The sequence below is a fragment of the Mustela putorius genome, unplaced genomic scaffold (genome assembly GCF_011764305.1).
Source record: "Mustela putorius furo isolate JIRA1106 unplaced genomic scaffold, ASM1176430v1.1 tig00003845_pilon_pilon_pilon, whole genome shotgun sequence".
NCBI classification, from domain to species: domain Eukaryota; kingdom Metazoa; phylum Chordata; class Mammalia; order Carnivora; family Mustelidae; genus Mustela; species Mustela putorius.
The window spans coordinates 40,721,262-40,746,384 of NW_025421998.1; the positions used below are offsets into that span (position 1 = coordinate 40,721,262).

A 25,123-nucleotide genomic window follows, 5' to 3' on the forward strand; every position below is an offset into this window, starting at 1 on the left:
CAACATAGCTTATGAATAGAAACCTTACTCTTTTTTTCAGGTTTAAAACATTTTAAGTCAATAGAGGCAAGTTTAAAACTTTAAAATAAGTATAGACTTGGGGTGCCTAGAAACCTTATTTTTTATAGCTCCTCTTTCCCCCCCTGCCCCGTTTTTCTTTCTGAAATCTCTGGTCAATTTACTGTTTGGTGGCTATCAGCTTCCTTCCTTCCTTCCTTCCTTTCAGGACATCTTATTTTTTTTTTTTTTAAGATTTTATTTATTTAACAGAGAGAGGTCACAAGTAGATGGAGAGGCAGGCAGAAAGAGAGAGAGAAGCAGGCTCCCTGCTGAGCAGAGAGCCCGATGCGGGACTCGATCCCAGGACCCTGAGATCATGACCTGAGCCGAAGGCAGCAGCTTAACCCACTGAGCCATCCAGGTGCCCCCTTCCTTTCAGGACATCTTAATTACTAGTTTTAAACCATTCAAATGTAAAATATCCCAAACTGAACTCATCAGTCTGCCAAATTTTCTTCTGACTTTCCTGTTTCTATTAATGGTACCATCGTATTTGAAATCACACAGAATCAAAAGTATATAATTATCTTTTCTCTCTACCTGCTCCTTGCATTCCTCTAATCCAACCAGTTAAAATTCTCCACCAGCTTTCACTGCATTTAGTTTTAAATCCATCCTACCTACCCCTGTCAGTCAGCAGGGCCCTCCGTTACCCACCCCTGCCTATCTCCATAACCTGTCTGCCACCACTCTGCCAAGTCCTGGCTTTTTTTCCTTTTCTCCAGGCTGCCAGGCTTATTCCCACTCAAGAGTCTTTGTACCTACTGCTCTCTTGGCCTAGAACACTCCCATGACCTTGTTTTATGTTTCCAGAACACACTCACTGATGAAATCGCATTTGTCCGCACGTTTATTGCACCCCCTGCTAGAAGACTGTATGAAATAGGAACTGTTTTGCTCACTCCTGTATCCCCAGGAGTGAAGCAGAGGGCCGAGCATATAGCACATGCTCAATAAATGTTTGCTGACTATACGAATCAGAGTCAGTCCCCAAAACCTTTTCATGGTTCTTACAATGGTCTTTTCTTTTCTATTCTATCATCACTGTGCCCAATTCTGTCCAATAGAATGTGAGCCTCATATGTAATTTAATTCCCTAATAGCTACTTAAAAAAGCAACAATGAACAAGTGGAAATAAATTTTTAACAATATATTTTACTGAGGGACTCCCTCGGTGGTTCAGCAGGTTAAGTATCCCATACCTGATTTCGGCTCAGGTCATGATCTCAGAGTTGTGAGACTGAGCCCCACGTCCGGCTCTGTGCTGGGCATGGAGCCTGCTTAAGATTCCCTCTCTCCTCTGCCCCTGCCCTTCCCCCCAACTCTCACATGCATATGCACTCTCTCTAAAACAACAATAACAACAACAACAACAATAATAACAGTTTTACTGATTCCCATAGGTCTGAAATATATTTTAACATATGACCAGTATAAAAGTTATTACTGAAATATTTTACATTTTCTTTGGCACTAAGTCATCAAAATTCATTGTGTATTTTACTCCTATAGCACACCCCCATTCAGGCTAGCTGTTCAGTGAGCACATATGGCTAGAGACTTTCACAGTGTCCAGAGCAGCCTTAGCCAGGGTCCCTGTTCTTATACAAACTGTAACAGAAAACCTTCTAAGTGCTCCTTTCTTCTGCTTATTCTTCCTTCAATTTCTGCTTTAGAGTCACGCCAGATTAATCTTCCAAGTACACGGCTCTTGGGTTGTGAGCTTCATCTCATATAAATCGCTCACCTAGCAAAGCATGGAACACCCACTCTGACCTTCAACTGTTTCTGGCAACACTCATCTTCAGGCATCCCCCCTCACCATTTTCCAACACATCGCCTTCCCCCAGGTCGCTGCTCATGGCACTGACTAGCTGCAATGCCTGTCGCCTTCCACCCTTCTGTTCTGTCCTTACCTATCACGATCCTTCACTCGCCAGGAGTCATCCTGTAAAACCTACCCTGGTTTCACTATCCTCTGAATGCCCATAATAATTTGTGCATGCAATATTTATAATATTTTTACATTCTGCCTCATAGTGTAGCTATTTCTTAAATTAAGGTATACTTGATACACAATGTTACATTCGTTTCAGATATAAGCATAGTGATTCAATTTCTCTCTACATTATGTTCTGTTCGCCACAAGTGTAGCTATAATCTGTCTCCCCACAGCCCTATTACGATACCATTGACTATAGCCCCTATGCTGTACCTTTTTTTCCCTCCAATTTTAACAGATTTTATTATACAATACTATTTTTAGAAGCACATTCAATAGTATCGCCACCAGACTCATCAAAAAAGTTCATGATAGCACATACAAGTTTTCAAAATTCCATTTGTTAACATATAATGTATTATTAGCCCCAGGGGTGCAGGTCTGTGAATCACCAGGTTTACACAGTTCACAGCACTCACCACAGCACATACCCTCCCCAATGTCCATAACCCCACCACCCTCTCCCTACCTCTCTCCCACTGGCAGCCCTCAGTTTGTTTTGTGAGATTAAGAGTCTTTTATGGTTTGTATGCTGTACCCTTTTATCCTAGTGACTTACTCATTCCATAACTGGACGCCTATACCTCTTGCTCCCCTTCACCCACTTGCCTCCCCCTCCTGCCTCCCTGATGGCAACCAATATTGTAGCTATTTTAAATATCTTAATCTCTCCCATAATAAACTTTTTGAAAAATATAAGCATTTTGTCTTAATTTTATTTTAATAAATAATGATAATATGCTTCCCATAAGAAATATTTCCTAAATGAATAGCTAACATTTCTGAATGAATTTCCATTGTTCGTAAAGTTGATTAAAAACACCAAGAGATCAGTTTTGAAAACCTCTGGGTCCAACCCCCGGGCTTTTACAAAGGGGACAGCCAGGAGGAACAATGTGACATGGCCTTTTTTTTTTTAATTCATCATACATGCTTCCCTACTCTTTGCTGCTTTACTGAAACTGCCCAAAAAAATGCAAAAGAAGAAATTTACTGTGACTATTTCTCAGACAATCTCTAACATCTTCTAATTTTAGGAATAATAAATCAGCTAGAATGATGGCTTTTGGGGGGGGTCTGTGGATCCAATTTACAGAAGCATAGTTTAGATTATATAATTCTGTGCTCACAGAATTTTTAAATCATTCTTTATTGGAAAAAAAAACACAAGACACAAAGCAAGATATTTTTCTTATTTGAGTCTCCCACAAATCTCACTTAAGCATCAGAGAACGTCCTGTGGTAGATTACCCGGTCTGTCCTCACTCCTGCTGTGCAGAGCATTCTCTCCCCACATCTCCAGTTCTAAGATCCTATCTGTCTGATTGCCTGTCTGAGCCATCGAGAGCACAGGTACATAGAAATCATTTTTGCACTCGCGCTACAGGGGTCACAATGATCAATTACAGAATCCTAGCATCTTGGATTACTTCCTTAGGAAGACATTCCAGTTGTATACATACCCCTGGGCCTCTTTCTCCAGGTTCCCCTTTTTGAGCATCACCCTGAGACAAATAAACAAATGAAACTCAGTCACAATTCCACAGCTTGTACAGTGACTGTTCAATAAAATGCATGATTCAGAATTCCCAGATTAACAGATTAACCCCATGGGGGGAAAAAATCTTTGGCCTTTAACATTGACATTTCACCATGCCATCTAGAGAAGAAAATAGCAGCTCAGATAGCCTTTGCCCTTTGGAACGAAGTTGGATGTGTACGGCATGATCCAGGTATATTTGCTCAGCTTAGGACAAGTTTTGCATCCCAGTTTAACAACACAGCCATTGTTCTCAAATACAGCCTTGTACCCCATCAGAGCCAGCCATTTGGCTTTCCTCCAAGGGGTCTTGGAATGTTTTCCAAAATGTTCTTAAGAGTAATTGCTTGATTTCAGCAAGACTTAGGAAAATATGTTATGTGGCCCAAAATTGCAAGCTAAATAAATGAAATGTAAACATAGATTTAAAGCAGGTATTTAACAAAACAAAAAAGAAGACACGATGGCATCAGTTTGGACCTAAACAATGAGTGGGTAGGATTGTGTGTGTTTGTATTGTAAGGACACCCAAGGATGCATCATATTCCTTTTCTTTGACAAGCAAGCAATTGGCTTTCATGCATCTAAAATACTTTCATGCATCTAACTTATTCTGTTTTTCATTACCTCCCTAAGCACAGTTTCAGAGGAGAAGCTATTGGGTTAAAATTTGAACATTTGAATACTTCTTATGTAATGTCTGATTGCTTTCCAAAATGTTTGCACCAAGTTACCTTTGCAATGAAGAGCAAACCAGTTTCACCACCTCATTGCTCTCACTGATTATTATTGCTTTCATGTTATTGCTGTTAACTGCTACCAAAAACGGTCATTTTTTAAAAAAAAATCTGAAGCATACACATGCACAAAAAAATCCAAACTATGTGAACTAGAAAACCGCTCCCCTCCCCATGCAAAAAACCACCCAACAATCTTGGACTACAAAGTTTCTAAAGTGTGAATAATTAGTATTGAAGGGTATCTCATTGTCCTTATCTAAATTTCACTAATTATCTAATGAAATTAAGTGTTTTTCTATTTCTTTATATACTGGTTTTATTTCCTCTCTTGAAAATTGTTTGGGTCCTTTGACCAATTGATTATTACTAGCTTGATATTTTCTCATCCATTTTATAGAGTCTTTATATACTATATAAATTAACCCAATGTTCATTGTATTTGATGCAAATATTTCTGTCTTCCTCTTTATTTTAATTATTATTTTTCATTACATAGAATTCTGCCATAAATTTTCACATAGTTATCTGTCTCCCCCATGATTCTTTTAGTCACTCTTGAACTTGGAAGATCATCATCTGAAATATTATCTGATTTTTTAGAATTAATCTTTTTTTTTATGGGTACACAAAGAAAAGAATTGGGAAAATGCCTGAAGATGGTCTGATAGCTTTCCATAAAATGGATCCATAAAAAACATTAAGTGTCATTGTCAATCTGATATGAACTATGTATTAGTAATTCATGGGACATTGTAGCAATCAATTTGAGCCAACGCTATTTAAGTACGATTGCAATTTGTTGGGTATTCCTAGGTTTCCTAGACTTATTGACTAAAATGGTCATATATTACTTAGGATTTGCAAGCTAAAACAACCCAATTAGAAAATACAGGAAGTAAGCATCTTGTAATCTTCACAGAAATCATCGTATTTTTGGCATTGACATACACTAAAGTGCTCTTTGTTTTCTTCATTTTTGTTCTTTAAATAAATCTAGAAAGAGATAACAGTGGTTTATAAGGAAAGCTGTTTGTTCACTTACTGGGTTTCCTTTTGGTCCTCGCTCACCTTTGATACCTGGGTTTCCATGTGTACCCTGAAGGCAAAGGGAAAAAAGATTATACTGAGCTCACATCCTATTGGTTTTTTACACATTACAATAATTTCTGATCAGCTTCATCCCATAAAAGGAGTGAAGACTGTAAACAGACTTAACCTGCGAAGCAGAGAATCAACTGTATTCTCTCCTTTACTACACACCAGGAAGACTGCACTGTCTTGAACAGGTAAATTCTCCAGATTTGCTAAAAAGAGGATACTGTCTTTGCTTGATATCCAAGGGATCATTTCCAAGATGAGAGAAGAGAGTGTTCCAGTCCTGTTCAAGAAAGGTGTTATGTTTTCCAACTCTCAGACCCCAGGAACCTGGCTTTTCTGAGAACTAGTTTTAGGGACACGCAGTAAATGCTAGGGTTTTGTTTTTGTTTTTTTATTAAAGACTTGTATTTATTTATTTGACAGACAGAGTCCACAAGTAGGCAGAGAGGCAGGCAGAGAGAGAGGAAGGGAAGCAGGCTCCCCGCTGAACAGAGAGCCTGATGCGGGGCTCGATCCCATGACTCTGGGATCATGACCTGAGCTGAAGGCAGAGGCTTCAACCCACTGAGCCACCCAGGTGCCCCAGTAAATGCTAGTTTTATGTCTATTCCAGTTCAAACATAGTATGGTACAGCATAGGGAATAGAGTCAATGGTATTGTAATCACACTGCTCAGTGACAGAGGGTAGCTCCACTCGGGGGGGAACACAGCATAACATATAAACTTGTATAGTCAGTATGTTGAACACCTGAAATTAATATAACATTGTGTGTCCACTATATTTCGGTTTAAAAAAAGATATGGCAAGATGCCTGGGTGGCTCAGTTGGTTAAGCAACCGAATCTTGATTTCAGCTGAGGTCATGATTTCCGGGTCCTGAGATTGAGACCCGTGTTGAGTTCCTTATTTGGTAGGGCATTTGCTTGAGATTCTCTCTTTCCCTCAGTCCCTCCCCATGCTTGGGCTCTCCCTCTGTCTCTCTCTAGAATAAATAAATAAAATTAAAAAAAAAATGATATGTTTGGTGTGCCCGGGTGGTTAAGTGTTTGCCTCCGGCTCTGGTCATGATCCTAGGGTCCTGGGATCGAGCCCCACATTTTGCTTCCTGCTAAGCAGGGAGCCTGCTTTCCTTCTCCTGCTACTCCTCTTCCCCACTCCTATGCTCTCTCTCTCTCTCTAATAAATATATAAAATCTTTTTAAAAAAATATATATATATTACTTTGAAAGTGCTAAACTAATCTCAAACAATACTGAGTGACTGAAATTGTCAGATTAGCTCAGCAACTATGAATTTTCTTACTGTTTATCCTAAAACACAATTGAATATCCCAAGTAAACCTTCCCACCCAGCAATTTATTGGTGTAAGAAATATAAACTAAGACTTTATAAGAAGGGAACATTAAAACTTTAATTTAGCCAAAAAATTAGCTTCAACTGGCTGCCTCACTGTTCTGTAAAGTATCTAACTTAACATTTTAAGAAAAGGGAAAAAAAGACAAACATCCCCACTTTCTAATGCCCTAATTGGTAGAATGGTTTGAAAAGTATAGTCTTTGGACCTGAGTCTCAAGAGAAAATGTGGCATAGTCTAAGAAATTCACGGTACACAATCTCCTCTCTGTGCCCGAAGACAAGCATTTGTTCAAAAACTGTATCCACAATTTTTGCGAAATATATCCACTGGGCTTTTGACCTATAGGGTTTGAAACCACATAAGTAAATGGAATACTGACTAAGCAGCATGGATGCCTTTCATGATATGTGTTAGAGAAATACACAGTATCTCCAGTCACGGCAATGTTGTTGCAAGTACCTTCCCGGTGCATACATGGCCCCTCCCAGATGTTAGACCAGAATATAAAGGAAGCACTTCTTTGGGGATTATTTTATCAAGAGTTGAGTCATCTCAATAAATCCTGCCTTTAACCTTTAGTTGCCAAGTTCCATTTCACAGAATTCACACTAATCCCCAAAGCTTTCTCACCAGCTTCCTCCCCAAGAGGCCACCTGGTGTTGTTCTTGGATACATGTGAAGACACACACACTTCCAGTGGGGAGGTCTGTCACTTGTTTCTAGGCGGGGTAGGCTAAGGCTTTCCCTAAAGCACCAAGGGTTTGTATGATCTCTTTTCCTATATTTTCGCTCCAGTGTTGAGAAATTCTGGCCCCAATTGTCACATCAGAAGGGATGATGGAACAACCTTTGTGAGAACAATTTCATCATTTTAAACCATATCTGCCCTCTGCTCAGTCAGCAAAATCCCAGGCTTATTCCTAAGGATAGAGTGTATCCCTTTAGGAATAAAAGGAAGAAGCAGCATTTCCCTGTTTGCTGCTCTTTTGCACACGACTGGTTGAGCTGCGCAAACCAGCCCTGGCATTTCCAAGGCAAGTAGAACAATCGTGACTAGGGTTCCTGACTTAACCTTCCGTTCAAAGTGGAAATGTACTCACAGGAGGTCCTGGGTCGCCTGGATCCCCCTTTTCACATTCACAAATCTTGTGTTCGCACTGCATGAAGAATGAAATCCAATATTAACACACAACAAAATGCAGCATTTCAAATCTTATTCAGTATGTAACTAGATAGAACACTTACTTGATGAAATTTTACCTTCAAATTATGGAGATTTTGTTCTCCCTTTTCAATTCTTCTAGGCTACCTCAGATCTAAGCTAGTCAACATTGCCATGGTTAGATAAAATAGACCTCCCATCGAAAATGTATGTGTTACATCTAGTTGCCAGTGAAAAGGGAAAATAACTATTTTCAGTGGATTTGGGGAACTTCTGCTTTTTCTCTTCTCTACGGCACATCAAAGCTCAATATACAAATATCAACTACTCCTTTAATCCTAAAGGAAAACATTGGGACACACCACATCTTATCAATTCCAGGACATATATTTGTCCTTATTTTAACATGTCTAAAATCAAGAATGAGTGTTTTTTGAAGCAGGCCTGATCATAATAAAGTTGTTATTTTCTGCCCGTGTACTTCAAAACTCACAGAATGAAATGGAAGAAAACCCCAGAGACGCTCCTGGAGCACACTCAAGAAAAGCTGTAGCACCAGTGTTTTTGATGGCCCAGAAGCCAATATTGGGGACAGGGGTGGAGTGGGGGTGGGGGTAGGAAGGGCATCAGAGCCAAAAAGTGATTCAGAAGATTCAGACTCTGAATGCGAAGACATTTTAGAAATGACCAATTTAGTTTGCCTCAGTTGTCCTGTATATGTATATACAGAAGTGATAGAGGGTTTAACCATCTATATCTAAATAAATCGAAAGGGACTCTTACCATAAGTATAAAATCAAGAATTGTCACTTACAAGAAGGTGCTATATCATAGTTTAATTGGCAGGGTCCTTTCCTGTCTCAATGGTACTTAAAGTAATACTGTATCTGACCATTCGAGGAAGCATGATGCTCTGCAGGGTTTGATTGGCTCCTATTATTTTATGCAATTCTCCTTGTAAATTTCCTGATGTTTAACCAGCAGCTGATCCAACAACGTTTGCATGTTCCAAACTCTGTTTTAAGAAACACACGTACAGTATAGAAGTCCTTGGTAACCTGGTGGTCATCTATTGTGCTAAGCACCATCCAACAGATACTGGCCAGCTTCCTCTGCTACTTGGTTTGCTTGCCACCGTCAAGGAGAATGAGCTTAAAGTCAGTCACCAGGCAGCAGCGCGAGACTCTGAGCTATCTCTCTTGACCAGGGATCCTGGCCACACCCAGGCATACCTCCCGAAGTGGAGGGCCCCTATCAGGAGCTGGTGTCAGAGACATGCTTAGAACAAAGGAAGTCATATCAAAATAAGCAGAAACGACACCTTTTGCGGGGTGCCTGGCTGACTCAGTCAGGGGAGTGTGCAGCTCTTGATCTCAGAGTTGTGAGTTAGAACCCTGCCTGGGTTAGAGGTTACTTAAAAACAGAATCTTAAAAAACAAAACAACTATGCTATTTGGTTATCAATGATTTCTAAAATTACTCTTTAAAATCATATTAAAATATTTTCTACTTTTTCCAGATTTTGAAACCTGTAGTAGACCTAGCAACATAAAGAATAGAGTGGTTCATTTTTAAAGGAATTAAACATTTCTATGTAGATGCACCTTATTTTCTAATGCGAATTAAATGCTGATTTGATTATGCAGACTTTGAAAGTTAATTCATAGTAATCAAAGCATGTGGTGCTTACCTTCTCTTCAAATAAGATATCCTAGGAGAGAAAAAAAGAGTAAAACATTAACTCGATTCATAGTTCTGCTTCCAGCTTCTTATTAGTCTTAATTATTCCCTATGGGATATGCAGTTTCCAAGAAGGATAGCAGTTCAGCTTTTTAACCTTGTAAAAGCAATAGAGCCTACCTGCCAAGCACCCAAGGAACACTCTGAGCCATATAATCAGAGACATGAAGGGCACTAACATTAAAAATTATTCTGTTTTCTAGGAATTTCATCCTGTTGCATCCTATGTTCTATCTTTCTGTCTATCAGCTCTCTAAACTCCATAATTTGGCTATAAACTTAATCAGCCATAATAAAAATGTCTTACATTTACATACAAAGACTTAGCCAGGATACAAAATTGTGTTTTCTCATCTTTTGCTTTTCCATCTCTATACATGCATGCATTTGTTTTTCAGCATTAAAACATTAATTTCAGGGTGCCTGGATGGCTCAGTGGGTTAAAGCCTCTGCCTTCAGCTTAGGTCATGATCTCCGGGTCCTGGGATTGAGTCCCATATCAGGCTCTCTGCTCAGTGGGGAGCCAGTTTCCTCCTCTCTCTCTCTCTGCCTGCCTCTCTGTCTACGTGTGATTTCTCTCTGTCAAATAAATAAATAAGATCTTTAAAAAAAACATTAATTTCAGAGTGATATTTTTGTGAAATATCAATAAGCTTTTGAAGTCAATCAGGTCCAACCTTTCATCTTGCTCTAGGGAAACGTGGATCTTCGAGGCTGTGACTTGCCCAAGGTCATACACTGGGCTGAACCACCTAACCAAGATCAAGTGCTACGTTATACTTACACAGAAATGAATTAAGCAGAATTTTTTTTTCAAAACTCCTTTAAATTAGAAACTCACAATCTGGTTTTTGTCTAACGTGCCAGCCTCCCTACCTTATTTCAGCTTAGTGGGGCATTTTCTGACAAGTCCTGAGGGCCATGTCTGAAGCCAAACATAGGAAAGGAATTAACCTAGGCTTACAGATAGAATTATTGCTTCCATAACATAAAACCTGTGGATCAGATTGATGCTTTATGATGGAATCCGAAGGGTTCATTTGCATATGATAAAATAAAAGTGGGAGGAAAAAGCACTAGAATATTTGTTGTAAGATACTAAAAATGGAAGTTGTAATGAGGAAGTTAAAGAGAAGTCAGAATTGTACCTTAGGGAGGACCTCACATCCCTTTAGTTTTATTTTTACGTTACCTTTATTTCCATACAAACTAATAATACAGAAAGAAGATTCAACAAAATGCTTTAAGCGGTCCTTGTGATGCAATGGTAGGAAAAATTAGGCTGGGAATTAAGTGTCATCCAGGGTTTCATCCTGTGTCCACTGTTAACTAGCTGTGTGGCCTTGGGCAAGTCCTATAATCCATGAAGGTCATTTTCCACATACATGAAAAACAAGAAAGTTTGGCTATGTGGTCTCAGGAGTTGTAAAACTCTGGCTACAGGGCCTGTCTACAAAATTCAGAATCTTACCTCTGGCCCTCTTTCCTCCTATCCCTCCCAGCCACTCCCCACCCCAGTGATTTAAAAGTTCCAGCCAATGTAAATCCAGGCAGAATGCAGTTGAGATACTTGTATCTTTATGAACTAGCAGGTCATGGGAAGAAGTGGGAATTTAGAAATAATGACAGTTTGGGAGTAAAATGGCATTTACCCTCTCCAGAACATTTGGCCATGCCTAGAAATCTGAAGATGTGTTTGCTTTACTTCTAGGCTGCTCAAGACATGTCCTTGCTCCCACCTATTATTCTGACATTCCTTGCAGACAAGTCTTAGGGAAATTCTTGCAGATCCTGTATATTTCAGCAGTCATTATTTTTAATAGTGAAAATTTGGAAATAATTTTGGAATTTGGAAATAATATTCATCAATATTCGAATGGATCAGTAGGGGTTCCTGGGTGGCTCAGTGGGTTAAGCCGCTGCCTTCGGCTCGGGTCATGATCTCAGGGTCCTGGGATCGAGTCCTGTGCTGGGCTTTCTGTTCAGCGGGAGGCCTGCTTCCCTTCCTCTCTCTCTGCCTGCCTCTCTGCCTACTTGTGATTTCTCTCTGTCAAATAAATAAACAAAATCTTTAAAAAAAAAAAAAACAGATAGAATGGATCAATAAATGAAATATTATTCAGTGGTTCTGGTGAATGCATTGGATCTACATATTTCAACACAAAAAATGGTTCTGGTGAATGCATTGGATCTACATATTTCAACACAAAAAATTTTCCAAAGATACTATATGAAAAAGCTAGTTGCAGATGGATATATAGAATATGATCCAAATTTTAAAAATATTTTAAACACATTTAGTTTCTCTAGGAGGGAGAGAGAGAAAAAGGAATTTGAAAAGAGTTCAAGAGACAATAAACAACTAATAATTCAAGTCAAATTGTAATATTTTTTAAAAAACTGATGAAATAAAAATCCAAAGTTTTGTTACCTTACAACCTTTTATAATAAGCAACACTCTTCTATTATCCAATATCAATCTTTAAACTCATGAATTTAGCTATTTTTCCTGATGTATAATTTGATACAGTTTTCAGCCTTTCCTTTGAAAATTTAATTTCTGCTTTGCCATATTAACTCTTTAAAAACATGCATCATGGGGCACCTGGGTGGCTCAGTGGGTTAAAGCCTCTGCTTTCGGCTCAGGTCATGATCCCAGGGTCCTGGGATCGAGCCCCACATCGGGCTCTCTGCTCAGCAGGGAGCCTGCTTCCTCCTATCTCTCTGTCTGCCTCTCTGCCTACTTGTGATCTCTGTCTGTCAAATAAATAAATAAATCTTTAAAAAAAAAATGTGTCATGGGGCTTAAAACCATAACAACATAACTAACTAATTTTGGAACTCATTTGATTTTGTGTTTGCTGGTATTTGTATTCCTATGGAAACAAAAACAGACCCAAGACTCACAATAGATAAGATTGTTTCAAACAAAAACAAAGCTCTATCCCTAAGGGCACTTATAGTCTATAAGCTCCAGTGACAGAAAACAGCACACAACAAGCAGCGTGGGAAGGAGATCCCAGACTGGGTGGGGAGGTGGGTAACAAGACATTTTCTTGAAATAGGTGGGTTTTCTGGATAATTTCCAAGAGCAGAATGCAAAAGACCAACTCATTGATGGAATGCAGTTCTATATATCAAAGGTCATGAGGGAAAAAATCCTAAAGGTCAGTGTGAGCAGGAAGACAAAGGAAGCAGTGAGGAGGGATGTTTAAAAAGAATGGACAAAAAGGGCCCGTGTGGACGAGCCGGACACCTTGGGATGAAGTGAGTGCTTTCACTTAAGCAGAGAGGCAGGTTATGTGGAGGACCGCTGGGAGAACATGGTCAAAGCCATAGGGAAGGGCACGTTTAGTGAGGACCTAGGTGGATACCACAGTCTAAATGGAAAGGACAAATAGATAAGACCTCCCCAAAGCAAAAGAAGGTGCATGTTATCAATGGAGGAAGAGTTTTATGATGGCATATATGTAAAAGCAGAAGGCTAGAATGGAATTGCCAATTTTGTGAATGAGTATGAGGTCAATGCTATGAGAAAGGGACAGAGGAAACGTAAGGGAGGTGTCAAAGTCATTGGTACAATAGCAAATGGGATGAGAATAAAGAACTTATCAGGTGGGGATGACTAACTCTTTGACAAAAAGATATTTGCAGCTTAGCGTAGTAGCCACATAGCTTCCATAAAATCTCCTCTAAAAGACCACCTAATATATATGGACATTGGGTTGAAACGGTTTCTTTGGTTTCAATAGTGTTACGTAAATCATAATAGTATTAAAACACTATTAAATACTAAATAGTATTAAAACACTAAAATACTATTAAAATAGTATTAAAACATTGTCTATATCCTCTTCAGTGTGGAGTCATCAAGTCTCTCTGAGGCTATTCAGAACTCAAGTGTTTTCATGGGGTTCTTACATGATCCTTTTTCCTAGAGATGCCAAGGAGTTGGAATGATTTATTGATTTGTCTTGGATCCTGCGAGATCTACTCATTGCAGGCACTCATGTCCATTAAAATTCAACTGAAGTCTACTCCACAACAACAAAAAATAAATTGCTGATGCAAAAAACAGCCCAGCTGAATTCCAAAAATCATTATGCCAGGAGTAAGAAGTGACAGAAACAGAGTACACACTGCATAAGCTTATTTGTATACAAACCTAGAGTGTGTACACTAATCTGAAGTGGCCAAAATCAGATTAAGAGCTAAGAGGCCAGGGAAGGATGTCTTGCAAAGAGGCCTGAAGAAGTTTGGGGGTGACGGACATGTTCCGTATCCTACCCGCGTTGGTGGGTTCATGAATGTATATGTCTATCAAAACTCAGAGAACTGTGTACCTTAAGTAGATGCAGTTTTGTACTTAAATTATACCTAATGAACTTATTGTTAAAAGTCAACTACATAATTATTTCAAAATGAAAAGTTTAGGAATTCACCTAAAGATGTACTAGAAGTAGATGAGATGAGGAATTTTTCCAATGGCCTGATCAGGAATCAAGTTCTGCCTCCTACACAGAGACAATTTGAAACACTGAAACAGTATATTGTTCTCTGAAGGGCCTAATAAGCCCTTTGGATGTTGAAAGTGTTTAGAAAGCAGCCCCTCCTAAGAAGTGGCTTGTTCATAGAGCTTCCATCTGAACAAACAAGTTGAAATCACAGGATGCTAAGGAAGAGCAGGGTCGTGGGGACACTTGGTCATTCTCTGGTTTCCTCAGAAACGAACAAATAGTCCTGCTTCACGTGTACTGCCAAGATCCTGTGTTCTGGGTTGGGCAGGAGCTCTCTGCGAGGAAGATGTGTCAGGAAGCAGTAGGAACCTCCTCAGCCTACACCACTGGCCAAACAAGGAGCTTCCTGTCCTCTATCTTCCACAGTCAGCAACTGGGGACTTGTTATCTCAACTCCAAGGTTCTCTGCTACACATCTGGAATCCTCTGTTTTGGGTTCAGTGGTCAGGACTGCGGTAGGCAGGTAACCAGGCACCCCTGCACATTTCCCTTCTATGCAAAAGTGATGTTCAGGGGGTGCCTGGGTGGCTCAGTCATTAAGCTTCTACCTTCAGCTTGGGTCATGATCCCAGAGTCCTGGGATCGAGCCCAGCATCAGGCTGCCTACTCGGTGTGAAGCCTGCTTCTCCCTCTCCCCCTCCCCCTGCTTGTGTTCCCTCTCTAGCTGTCTCTCTCCTGTCAAATAAATAAATAAAATCTTTAAAGAGAGAGAGAGAGAGAGAGATGCTCAGGATGAACCCTCATTCTATGTCCCCAGGGGGCCAAATTCATCATCTCAAGCCTAGGCAGAGCTCTCCCTATCTACCCCCAATGCCAACAAAAAGATGCTAGAAACAATAGAACTTTGGAAGAGAGTTGTTGTTTAACTGTTTCAAGGCAGCTCTGACTGAGAAAACCTTAAAACACAGTAACTATTTTCCCCTTCCAATATAGCTTCACAGGATTAAGCAGGAAGACCCCAGGACCTTTGCCTGTCCTTACATTTTCAACTCTAAAATGAGGATAATATTACCTACATCATAAGATTGTTGTAAACATTGAATAAAATAAAATCTGTCAAGTGCTTAGAAAAATGTCTAATACACAGAGCATTCAAGGTGTGGTAACTATTATTTAGATTTTTTAAAAAGTCAATGTCTTATGCTGAAAACAATAGTTATAATAATAACTTATTAGTTATTATCTTATAGTTTATATTGACTTGTAAGTTAAAAGAACAATGTTAGGAAAAGGATTGTGGGAAAGGGCCAAAACAATCTCTAAAACAAGGCTGAGGGTTGTTTGCAGCCTATAGAAAACAGCCACATGAGATGTTCAGTCCATAAAGGACAAATTTGCCCTGCTCTCTTCTAAAGAAAAAAAAATCAATATTTTTAAGAAAAATCAATTTTTAACACTTAACAAATTAACCACTTTTTCTCCGGGAGTTTTCTTGAGAAACACTGTGAAGAGAGATTTTATTTTGATGGCTTTGCCTTGTGTTTTCCCAAGCAGAAAGGAAAGAATCTCACACACAGCTGATCAACAAAGAAAAGCATTGACATGACTAATCAGACCAATCAAATGGTACTCATTGATCTGCATGGAGAAACCACTGAGTGACTGCAGGTGATCTTAATGGGTGGGCCTGCTAATACCTAAGAACAAGGACATAATAAAAAAAAAATTGCTTTGCTTGAGCAGAATAATATAGCAGTATAAGAAATCAAGTCAAAATATTTCTGCAGATGTTAAATGGGAAAAAAACCAACTTAGTACAAATATAGCAGACCACAAGTTGACCACAAATTGAATATAAGTCAGCAGTGTTCATGATCCCAGGATGTATAAACAGGAGCCTAAAGTGTACGACTGGAAAGTAATTCTTCCAAAATCCTCAGCATTGGCTAGCGATGAAGTTAGGAATGCAATTCCAGAGCATGAGCTTTGTACTCTCCCAGATTATCTGGTTTAAACTATCAAGGAAGTAAAATGAGAATTCGGGAAGATTCTCCTACCTATTTCCCAGGTGGATTCTTTTTCCTTCATCCTTCTGACCCAGTATCTATCCTTACACAATTTGTAATTAAGGTATCAATATTATGATCGGGAATATATACATATAACCAATTCATTGGTACCTACCAGGCGATCTCGAATTTTATCTACAAGGGTTGGATCACTTAACAGTGGAATGGGTTCACGGGATGAATCCCCAGATATCAAACGAAGTTTGGCTTCATTGACTACATTCGAAAGTCCAATGGTGATAAATAATATTCCTGCAGTTCTGGCGTCTTCAGAAAGACTCTGAACATCTGGATTCTTTGGATGGTCAATGCCATCAGTCATCAGCAGAGCCACCTTCACACCATCTTTACGCCCTTCTCTCTTAAGTAGCCCAGTGGCATTGGAGATGGCATAGTAAGAGAAGGTGCCTTGCCCAATGAAATTCATAGACTTGACCCTCTGTTTAAACGTCTGCAGATCCTTCCAAGAAGAAAAAGGTGGATCAATTTGGACAGAGCTGCTAAACTGAAGCGCTGCCAGTTTGATGTCATATTTCAAGGCGCCAACCGGGGTCAACTGGAAAACCTCGTCACTCAAGCTAGCCACAAATTCTTTCTGTTTATCGAAGAGAATAATTTTAGAACTTTCGGAGCTGTCCACAATGAAGACAACATCTATGAAGCAAGTAGAGTCTGAAATAGAACAAAGAAGTTAGGCAAAATATTTGTTCCTCCTCATGAAATGACTTAGCATCAGAAAAGCTCTGGTGTAGTGTGATGTGTATGTGTTTGCTGTTGTTTTTTTGTTTTGGGGGGTTTTGGGGCTTGGGGGTTTTTGTTTTTGTTTTGTTTTGTTTTGACAGGAGAGGGGAGTGAAAAAGAGGCATCTTGCAGGTAAGGTTTAAGTTGTAAAGTACTAAATCTCTTTCCAGATCTATAAATTCTTTGCCTCTTGTAAAATCATGCAAGTCAGAAGCAAACAAATAAGCAAAATTCTGTTTTGAGTATTTTCCAACTGTTTAAAAATTCAACAAATATATACTTTAAAAATTTTATTTATTTACTTAAAAGAGAGATGTGAGGGGAAGGGGCAGAGGCAGAAGGGGAGAGAATGTGAAGCAAATTCCACACTGAACCTGAAGCCAGACATGGGGCTTGATCTTATGACATGGGGCTCAGTCTCACGACCCTGAGATCATGACCTGAACCAAAATCAAGGGTCAGACGCTTTACCAATTGAGCCACCCAGGCACCCCCAAAATTCAACAAATATTGGGCAAAAGTTTTTAGAAGTAAATAATGCTCTGCCTGATTCTCAGGTTGTGTGTCACATTGGGTGAGATCCTATCTTGTTTTGGGTGGGTGGTTTTTTTGTTTGTTTGTTTGTAGCTTCTTTTAAAATGAAGGGAGAAAATGACTACACACATCACATTGTAGCAATGAGGGGGAAAGAAACATAAAAGCAAAGAACTTAAGTTTGAATTCTAGCTTTTACTAGTTAATTTGCCATGGCCTTGGATGCACCACTTAACGTCTCTGGGCCTCAATTTCTTGTATCTATGACAATGGCAGTCTCTGTCACTCCCATTTTACAAAGCTACTGTGAGACTCAAATGAGATAATAAATGTACGAGGGCTCTGAAACACCTGATGTTTCTGTAAGTACGCTCTAGAAGTATAGAGGGTATATTATTATCATAATGTAAGTATATTAAAATAGGATGATACATACATGTTTATATATATGGTTTGTTATTTACATCAACTGCTATTTGGAAAAATTAATATTAGTGTTTTAACAGGCTAAAACTAATCATTAAAAACAAAACCAAAATATATATTTTTTTTACCCTGGAGATCATTTTTCCTTGCAAGTGAGTTGGACTTTGATCCTTTCTTTCTTTGTCCATACATTGTTTGACTCATGAAAGCTGGCAAAAGCAGGAGAGAGAAGACAAAATTTCTGTTCCACATTATGGTAGATGGTGGAAAGTCATCTGTCTTGTAACACCTTGAATAGAAAAATCAGTTGTAAATACTTCCGTAAAATACAGTGTTTGCTATTTCTAATTTTAAGCCAGCAGAATTGAAAACTGGCTTGTGACAGGAGCAAAGGATTTCCATTCATATTGACAGAAAAACATCTATATCAAGATTTTAAGATTCAAATTCAAGTAAATCATGGCACCACACCAAACATTTATTGGTGAATGTTTCTATATAGTCAAAGAATTACATCCAAGTAATCTGAATTTCCCGTTTTATTATGGGGAGCAGAGAGTAGTGAAAACCATTTAAAAACACTTCAGTCCTACTCTATATGATGACAATGGCTCAAATACAGGGTATGTTTCGACATTGTCACATTCTTCAAGGTGATATCAGATTGCTACTTGGTTGTTTCATTATAACTAATTCCTGACAATCTCAATAGTTTTACAGGATAGTAGAGAACCACCATCATTTCAGTCTTAATAATACATACACAACTTCAGTTAGCTCAAAAGCCAAGTCAAAATGAAATCGCCCTTCCAATTCCCATAGAACACCACTTCTTTTTTGTACTCTTACTTGGAAACTTCATCTACAACCGAGATCCAAGCTGCACTACGGCTGCATGCAGATCCAGTGAATCAGGAGAGTATGAGAGCAAAAATAATAGAGTTGCTCAGCAACACTGTTCTTCTAGTGAAAAACTGATGGACGGAAACAAGACTTAAAATCAGGAAACACTTCCTCTGACCATTCCTGTGGAACTATTTTTCTGGGTAGATTAACAATGAAAAATCTAATCCTGTCTTAAAATCTACAGCCATCTTCATGTCTCAATATGCCCAGCTGTACATTAAATGACTTTTAAACCCACGGGCCTCCCTGGCAAGAGAAGAATCATGTGGGGCTAGCTCAGTATACTTGAGAAGGAACAAGAAAGCTTTTTCTGAACCAATGTTCTGCATGGTTTGGAAATGCTTTCTTTCTTAAACCATACTGACTTCAAAAGTTCTGGAAAAGGAAATCACATTTTCCTTCACTTTGCCTTCAGGGAATGGGAACTGGGAAATCATGAGCACGATTTTTCCAGGCTCAAGTAGGGGGTAGAAATATACGCACAGGCAGTGAGAAAGGGAATGGATGACTGGCTCCTTTCATACATGCCAGATGGAGAAAACCAAAAAGGAATCAAAGCTGTTGGGTTGAGGATGAACCAAAGGATGGCTCCACGCCATCATCTGCTCCTCAGCTGACATCGTCCTGCAGGAAATGTATGAAGCTGACTCTGTATCAGTAGGGCCAAGCACCTCTGGGCAAGGCAAAGGCATCAAGGGCAATTGACCAATGTCAACTGTTCTTCAGACCAGGTGTGCTAAGACATGATGACACCTGGGCATTACAAAAGAATAAGGTGTTTGCTGAGGAAATAAAACGCATCAAGGACATCCCTCCCCAAAGTAATTCCTTGTTAACCGAAGAGAAGAATACAGAGAGACGTACACATTTAACTCTGAAGACTAGCGTAACAATAAGGCTATGTAGCAAAACACAGCTGCTATGTAGCATTCTCGGGGTTAGGGTGCGAGGGGAGGCAGGGGGAATACCACCGTGTCCCTGGTATTACATATAACCTGTCTCTTCTGTTGAGCCCATACTGCAAAAAGTGTCTCAGCTGTTCTGGAAATAAGAGGCTGAGAATTTAATTTCACTGAAAATAAGAGAGATTTTACAAGCTCCATGATCAACTCTTCAAAAATCTAAAGACGGTGATTCCCCTGCAGGATCCTGAGCAGGAAACCACATTCCCCTCATTTGTAGGCCACATTTTGGGCTTTAGAAATGTTGTCTTTAAATGAACACTTGTTGGGGCGCCTGGGTGGCTCAGTAGGTTAAAGTCTCTGACTTCGGCTCAGGTCATGATCCCAGGGTCCTGGGATGGGGCCCCGCATCGGGCTCTCTGCTCAGCGGGGATCCTGCTTCCTCCTCTCTCTCTCTGTCTGCCTCTCTGCCTACTTGTGATCTCTGTCAGTCAAATAAATAAATAAAATCTTTAAAAACACACAAAAAAACAAAACAAAACAAAAAAACTTTATCAAAAATTTTAAAAATAAATAAATAAACACTTGTCTTTCCTAAAACTAAGCACCAGAGCCTACAGGTTTTTTTGAGGGGGGATATAATCATGAATGCTTTACCTGAAGCTTTGTATATCCACTATTCACTATCACACTTACTCCTTACCACTCATCAGTATGTCTCATATTTCATTACTGTTTGCGCTGGTATTTTTTACCCAGCACCCCCAAAGCAGTCTTGCTAGTCTCTTCTCTTTACTGACATTAACCAGAACACACACTTCTACGTTTGGTTTTTTAGTGCCACTACCTTCCTAAAATCTCTCTCTCTTTTTTTTTTATTAGTTTGGCATCTTAAGAGTACACCCATTTCTAACCATTTTTGCCATGTTTTTATTCTGCATCATTTTTAAAAATAATTTTTGCATTTCTCTCATTTAGATACCATATACAAGTAAAATAGGTTTTGGGGGGAAATGCCATTAACTAAATAAAAGAAACATAAATCTGTATGTTCACTATAATTTGTATTTTATAAATGCAGAAACAATGATTATCTTTAACCAAATGCCATACATTTGCCTTTTTTGCCTGAAATTTATTTTGGGTAAATATCAGAATCAATAAATCCAAGAGACTGTATATTTTGTGATATTTCAAAAATGAATACTTTCAGCACAGTCTGCCAATTGTATCCAGAGTGTTTGCAGCTCCTTTTTTGTACAGAATGATAAAATACCAAATGGTCAAACCAGCCAAATTATAAAATATTCTGTAATTAATACTGAGTTATAAAAATATGTTCCCTGTTAAGAAAAAGAAGTCCCAAAAGGTATTAACATCATTGCAATGCTAGGTAGTAGACTGCAAATTAAAAATCAATTTTAAACTTTGAAATAAATTTTAAATGTTGGCATTTTAACAATTATTTTTATTTTTCTAATAATTAATTTAGAGCCATGGCAGAGGATAGAAAATTTGGATAAGCTTTCTTCACATAAAAAATAGGCAAACCCCTTAGTCTTCCACAGTGCCTAGATGGTCTCATCTGATTTCAAGTGATTAAAATAAAACAGCTATGTCTTACCTTATAAAGTTTGTCAAACAGGAATTAAAGACTGATTAAGCAAATGCCAATAGCAAGGACCAGGGTTGGGATGGAGTTGGCTATTTGATATTGTTCTGTTCTGTGGGAATAAAAAATGGTTTTGGTCTTGGAAGTTTTGCAATCTTTTATTCGTGTTTATTAGCTTAAGTTAAAGCAAGAGTGGTCAGGCATTTAGCCAGGGTGCAAGATCTGGGTGGGATCAGGAAGTCATTTAAAGGAACAGTGTCCTCTCAGAGCAAGTCTGTGTTCTCCAGACTGCTATAAAAATCACTTGAGCAGATTTTCTACATTTTAGGCACTTAGGGACAGCCTGCTGTTTCTCATACCATGTCCTCCTTCTGTTTCTCCTTTCTCTGCCTGGGGTGTGCTCTGTGTGTTATTGGTTCTGAACAGTTTTGTCAGGCAGCATAATTGACAACACACTCAGACCCAAAACTGGCTTTTCAGGAGAGGCAATGGATCGATAATTCTTGAAGCTGAATGAAGAGTAGAGAGAAGTTTATTACAGTAGCTTTTCTACATCTGGGATTTTTGAAGATTTTCATAATAAAATGTCAATATAATCTTCAGTGGAAAAGTGATCTGAATTTAGTCCTGGTTCTGTCTCTCCTATGGGGACCTCAGCTTCCCATTTATGAAATGAGGGAGTAAATTTAATTAGCGATCGAGATCCATCCAAACTGTAACACAAGAGCTAGGTTTACAGTGGTCAATATTCTGAGCACTCTGTCCCAGAAAAGGTAGTTACTCAAGTGGGTCCATTCTCTTTTTTCCTGGTTTTTACCTTGCAGTTATGACCCATTTTGAGTGCAAAACCTACTGCCAAGAAGCCACTCGACTCCTAGACAATGATCAGTCAGGCTTCTCAACAAACTGCCACAGAGATAGAGAGTATCACGATGACCAGAGATGGCAATATAAATGTTCACGTCCCAATAATTTAAAATCAGCCAGCTTTCTTAAGAAGGCATTTTGATATTTATAAATCTGCTTACTGTAACAATAATAGCTTCCCTTTCACGAACACTTTACCAGGTGCAGGGCCCTGTGCTACACGCTTCATACACCTTACGGCACTTACCCCTGCCATGGAGCCACCACTGAGGGACAGGACATGCGGAGATTTTACACATTTACATGTTTCTACACGTTTATATGGTTTTACATATTTACATGATTTTTACACATTTTTACATGTTTACATGTTTTTTACACATTTGAGGATGAGGATGTTGGGGCAGAGGTTGTCTTACCAGTGCTAGAGAATGCCTGAATGATATCTCAACTCAGATGTAGCTGACCCCAGAGCCTCACTTATACCAACTACTGCATCATTAAGTTACACACCCGTGTGAATGTTCGTGTTTTCATTGTCTCTGCACCACAAAGCAGTTTTTGAAGAACTGAAGTTTTGTGAGGCTTTGGTAAAAGAAAGAAGAAACAGGGGGCACCGTGAAGAAGGACAAATGAAATTTCCCAAGATGCAACCACAAATATACTTTAAATCGTCTGTAGATGTCAGCCATGCTTGTCACTTTTATGAGCTGAGACTCAGGGGACAAGGAAGTGGCATTTTTTTTTTCAGAAGGTCGCCTCCCTTTTTTCTGGGGTAGAGAATAATATACCTATAAGCAGCAAACAGATGATCACTCTTGAATAATAATATACCTATAAGCAGCAAACAGATGATAACTCCTGAAGCCCCCCTGCTTCAGAGCTGTTCTGACTGAAGTCAGGGACAGGTTGGAGTCCTGCCTCCTCATCCCTGTCCTTCCATCCCCCAAAGTCAAGTAGAGTAACCCAGACACAGGGTTTGCTGCCTTTCATTCCCAGACGTGGCCATCAGCACTAAGTTGATTGGGTAGATGACTCCGAAGAAAATCCTGTGTCCTCTCCATTTATAGAAGGCAATTTGCTTTGCCCCCAGAGAAACAGGTTGCCATGGGTGAAGACTGCAGTCTTAATCCTAACGGATGGTCTTGAATTAGTGTGCAGCTGGACATACACAGTCCGAATTAGAGTGCATGGAGAACAGTGATGGCTAGAAAAGTCAACTTGGAGCCCATGCCCTCTGACAGTTGTTCTGTAGCAAAGTCTTGTTTTTTTGCTTAGAGTTTTCACTATGTCTTTATTATTGTTTATAGGGGCCCTACTTCCTTTATACACCCACTCGACAATATCTACCTTAATATCTCTAATGTTTTTATTACTTGCAGTGCACAGTGCTGGCTGTAGCACAGTCTTTATAGAAGAAAGAAGCACGCTATTTTTCTATTATTACTGTAATGGCCTAGAGTGATCTCTCAATAAATATTTATGAAATGAGTGATTATTCAAAGTAATTTTTTAGTATTCATCAATCACTTGAGAACCGTGATACATTAGGTTGCTCTCTTCCAAAGCACTGCTAGACAAGAAATTTGTTTTTTGACTTTTACTCTACCATGGTAGAGTCTATGTTGGCTTTATTTGTTTTGGTACCAGTGCCAAGATCTTCATTTCAATAGTGAAGGTATTTGGGGGTCTAGAGACATTTAAAAGTAATCTAAGTCTGGGATGATTTGTATATACCACAAGGTTTTATCTGCATGAGGTTATAGAAATATTAAATACTAGTATAGAAATACTAAATAATTTCTATACTATAGAAATAATACTATAAAATACTAGTATTTAATACTAAAATGCTAGTAACATATCAGCTCGAACTTGAATGGAAGTTATACACCTGGATCAAGACCAAGATAGAAGGCAATGTTTCACACTCCCTTCCCAATTTTGGCCCCCTTTCTCAATGCCGACCCAAATAGAAAAGAACGTTATCAACTGTGAAAGAAGTCAAAGACCTTTTTTACCCAACTTGGAAAATATCTGTCATTAAAGGTCCTCATATATTTTTTTCAGTACAAAATCTTAATATAGTAGTTTTTTTTTTTTTTTAAGAATTTCTAACATCTTTCCCAAAGCTCCAAAGTTCTGTATTTACCACCGTTCTTGGCTCCAACAGGATGACTTGGACCTTCTCTCTCTCATTCATCAGAAAATGAGAAGACCGCCAAATTGGATTTGGCCCTATTTATCAACTAAGGGAAGGACTGAGAACATTCAAAGACAAGAGGAGTGAAAATCATCACTGATCATAAAAGGTAGGCACTGTGGCATTGCTTCAGTCTGGAGCAGCGTGACTACAGGGCACCTCCCCTAGCCAAATTCTGATTGAGCTGATTGTTCCACTTCCCTCTCTCACTTGTGTTTGTATTGTTTACTGCCTATCTTGCTTCCTTGTCATTTGGTCCCCAGCTTGAATAATCGTATCCCAAATGCAACATGCAATGGCCTGGACCACGGTGACAGCTCACTGTACCGATCTTAGGATCACTAAAACCTTTCTTTAAAGAAATTTGAATGTTCGGGCTTTTTCTCTTTTAAATTATTCCTTTTAGTCAGTGGATAGGGCAGTCTTAACCTTTTCGTGCAGAGTCCACCATAAAGGAAAGGTTGGATCTCTATGAGCCTTGACCAAACTCTTGTTTTAATAGGGAAAATATTTTCTTATTTTTCATTAAGTTGAATTTACTTTCAGGTATTAGAAAGTGTTGTACTGTATTTGGGTGAATTGATTTCCCCACCAGATGGTATTTAACCTTTTCTTATATGGGGGGCAAAGAATGGAATCTCAGAACTGAAAGAAAACGTAGACAATACTTTTGTTTGATTCTTCCATTTTGCAGATGAGAAACTA

General features: G+C 39.0%; 1 protein-coding gene across 1 annotated transcript in view; it reads right to left on the reverse strand.

Moving 5' to 3' along the window:
• COL28A1 (collagen type XXVIII alpha 1 chain) overlaps window positions 1-21,478 on the reverse strand; it is a 158,470-nt gene extending 136,992 nt beyond the window's left edge. Inside the window, exons 1-7 of the mRNA XM_004767821.3 lie at window positions 21,361-21,478; window positions 18,057-18,217; window positions 16,343-16,899; window positions 9,652-9,672; window positions 7,900-7,956; window positions 5,386-5,439; window positions 3,527-3,568 (exon numbers count right to left, since the gene is read on the reverse strand). Coding sequence (XP_004767878.1) covers window positions 3,527-3,568; window positions 5,386-5,439; window positions 7,900-7,956; window positions 9,652-9,672; window positions 16,343-16,899; window positions 18,057-18,180 — 855 coding nt within the window. The 5' untranslated portion in view covers window positions 18,181-18,217; window positions 21,361-21,478. The remainder of the gene's footprint in view (window positions 1-3,526; window positions 3,569-5,385; window positions 5,440-7,899; window positions 7,957-9,651; window positions 9,673-16,342; window positions 16,900-18,056; window positions 18,218-21,360) is intronic.
• Between the last annotated feature and the right edge of the window lie 3,645 nt (window positions 21,479-25,123).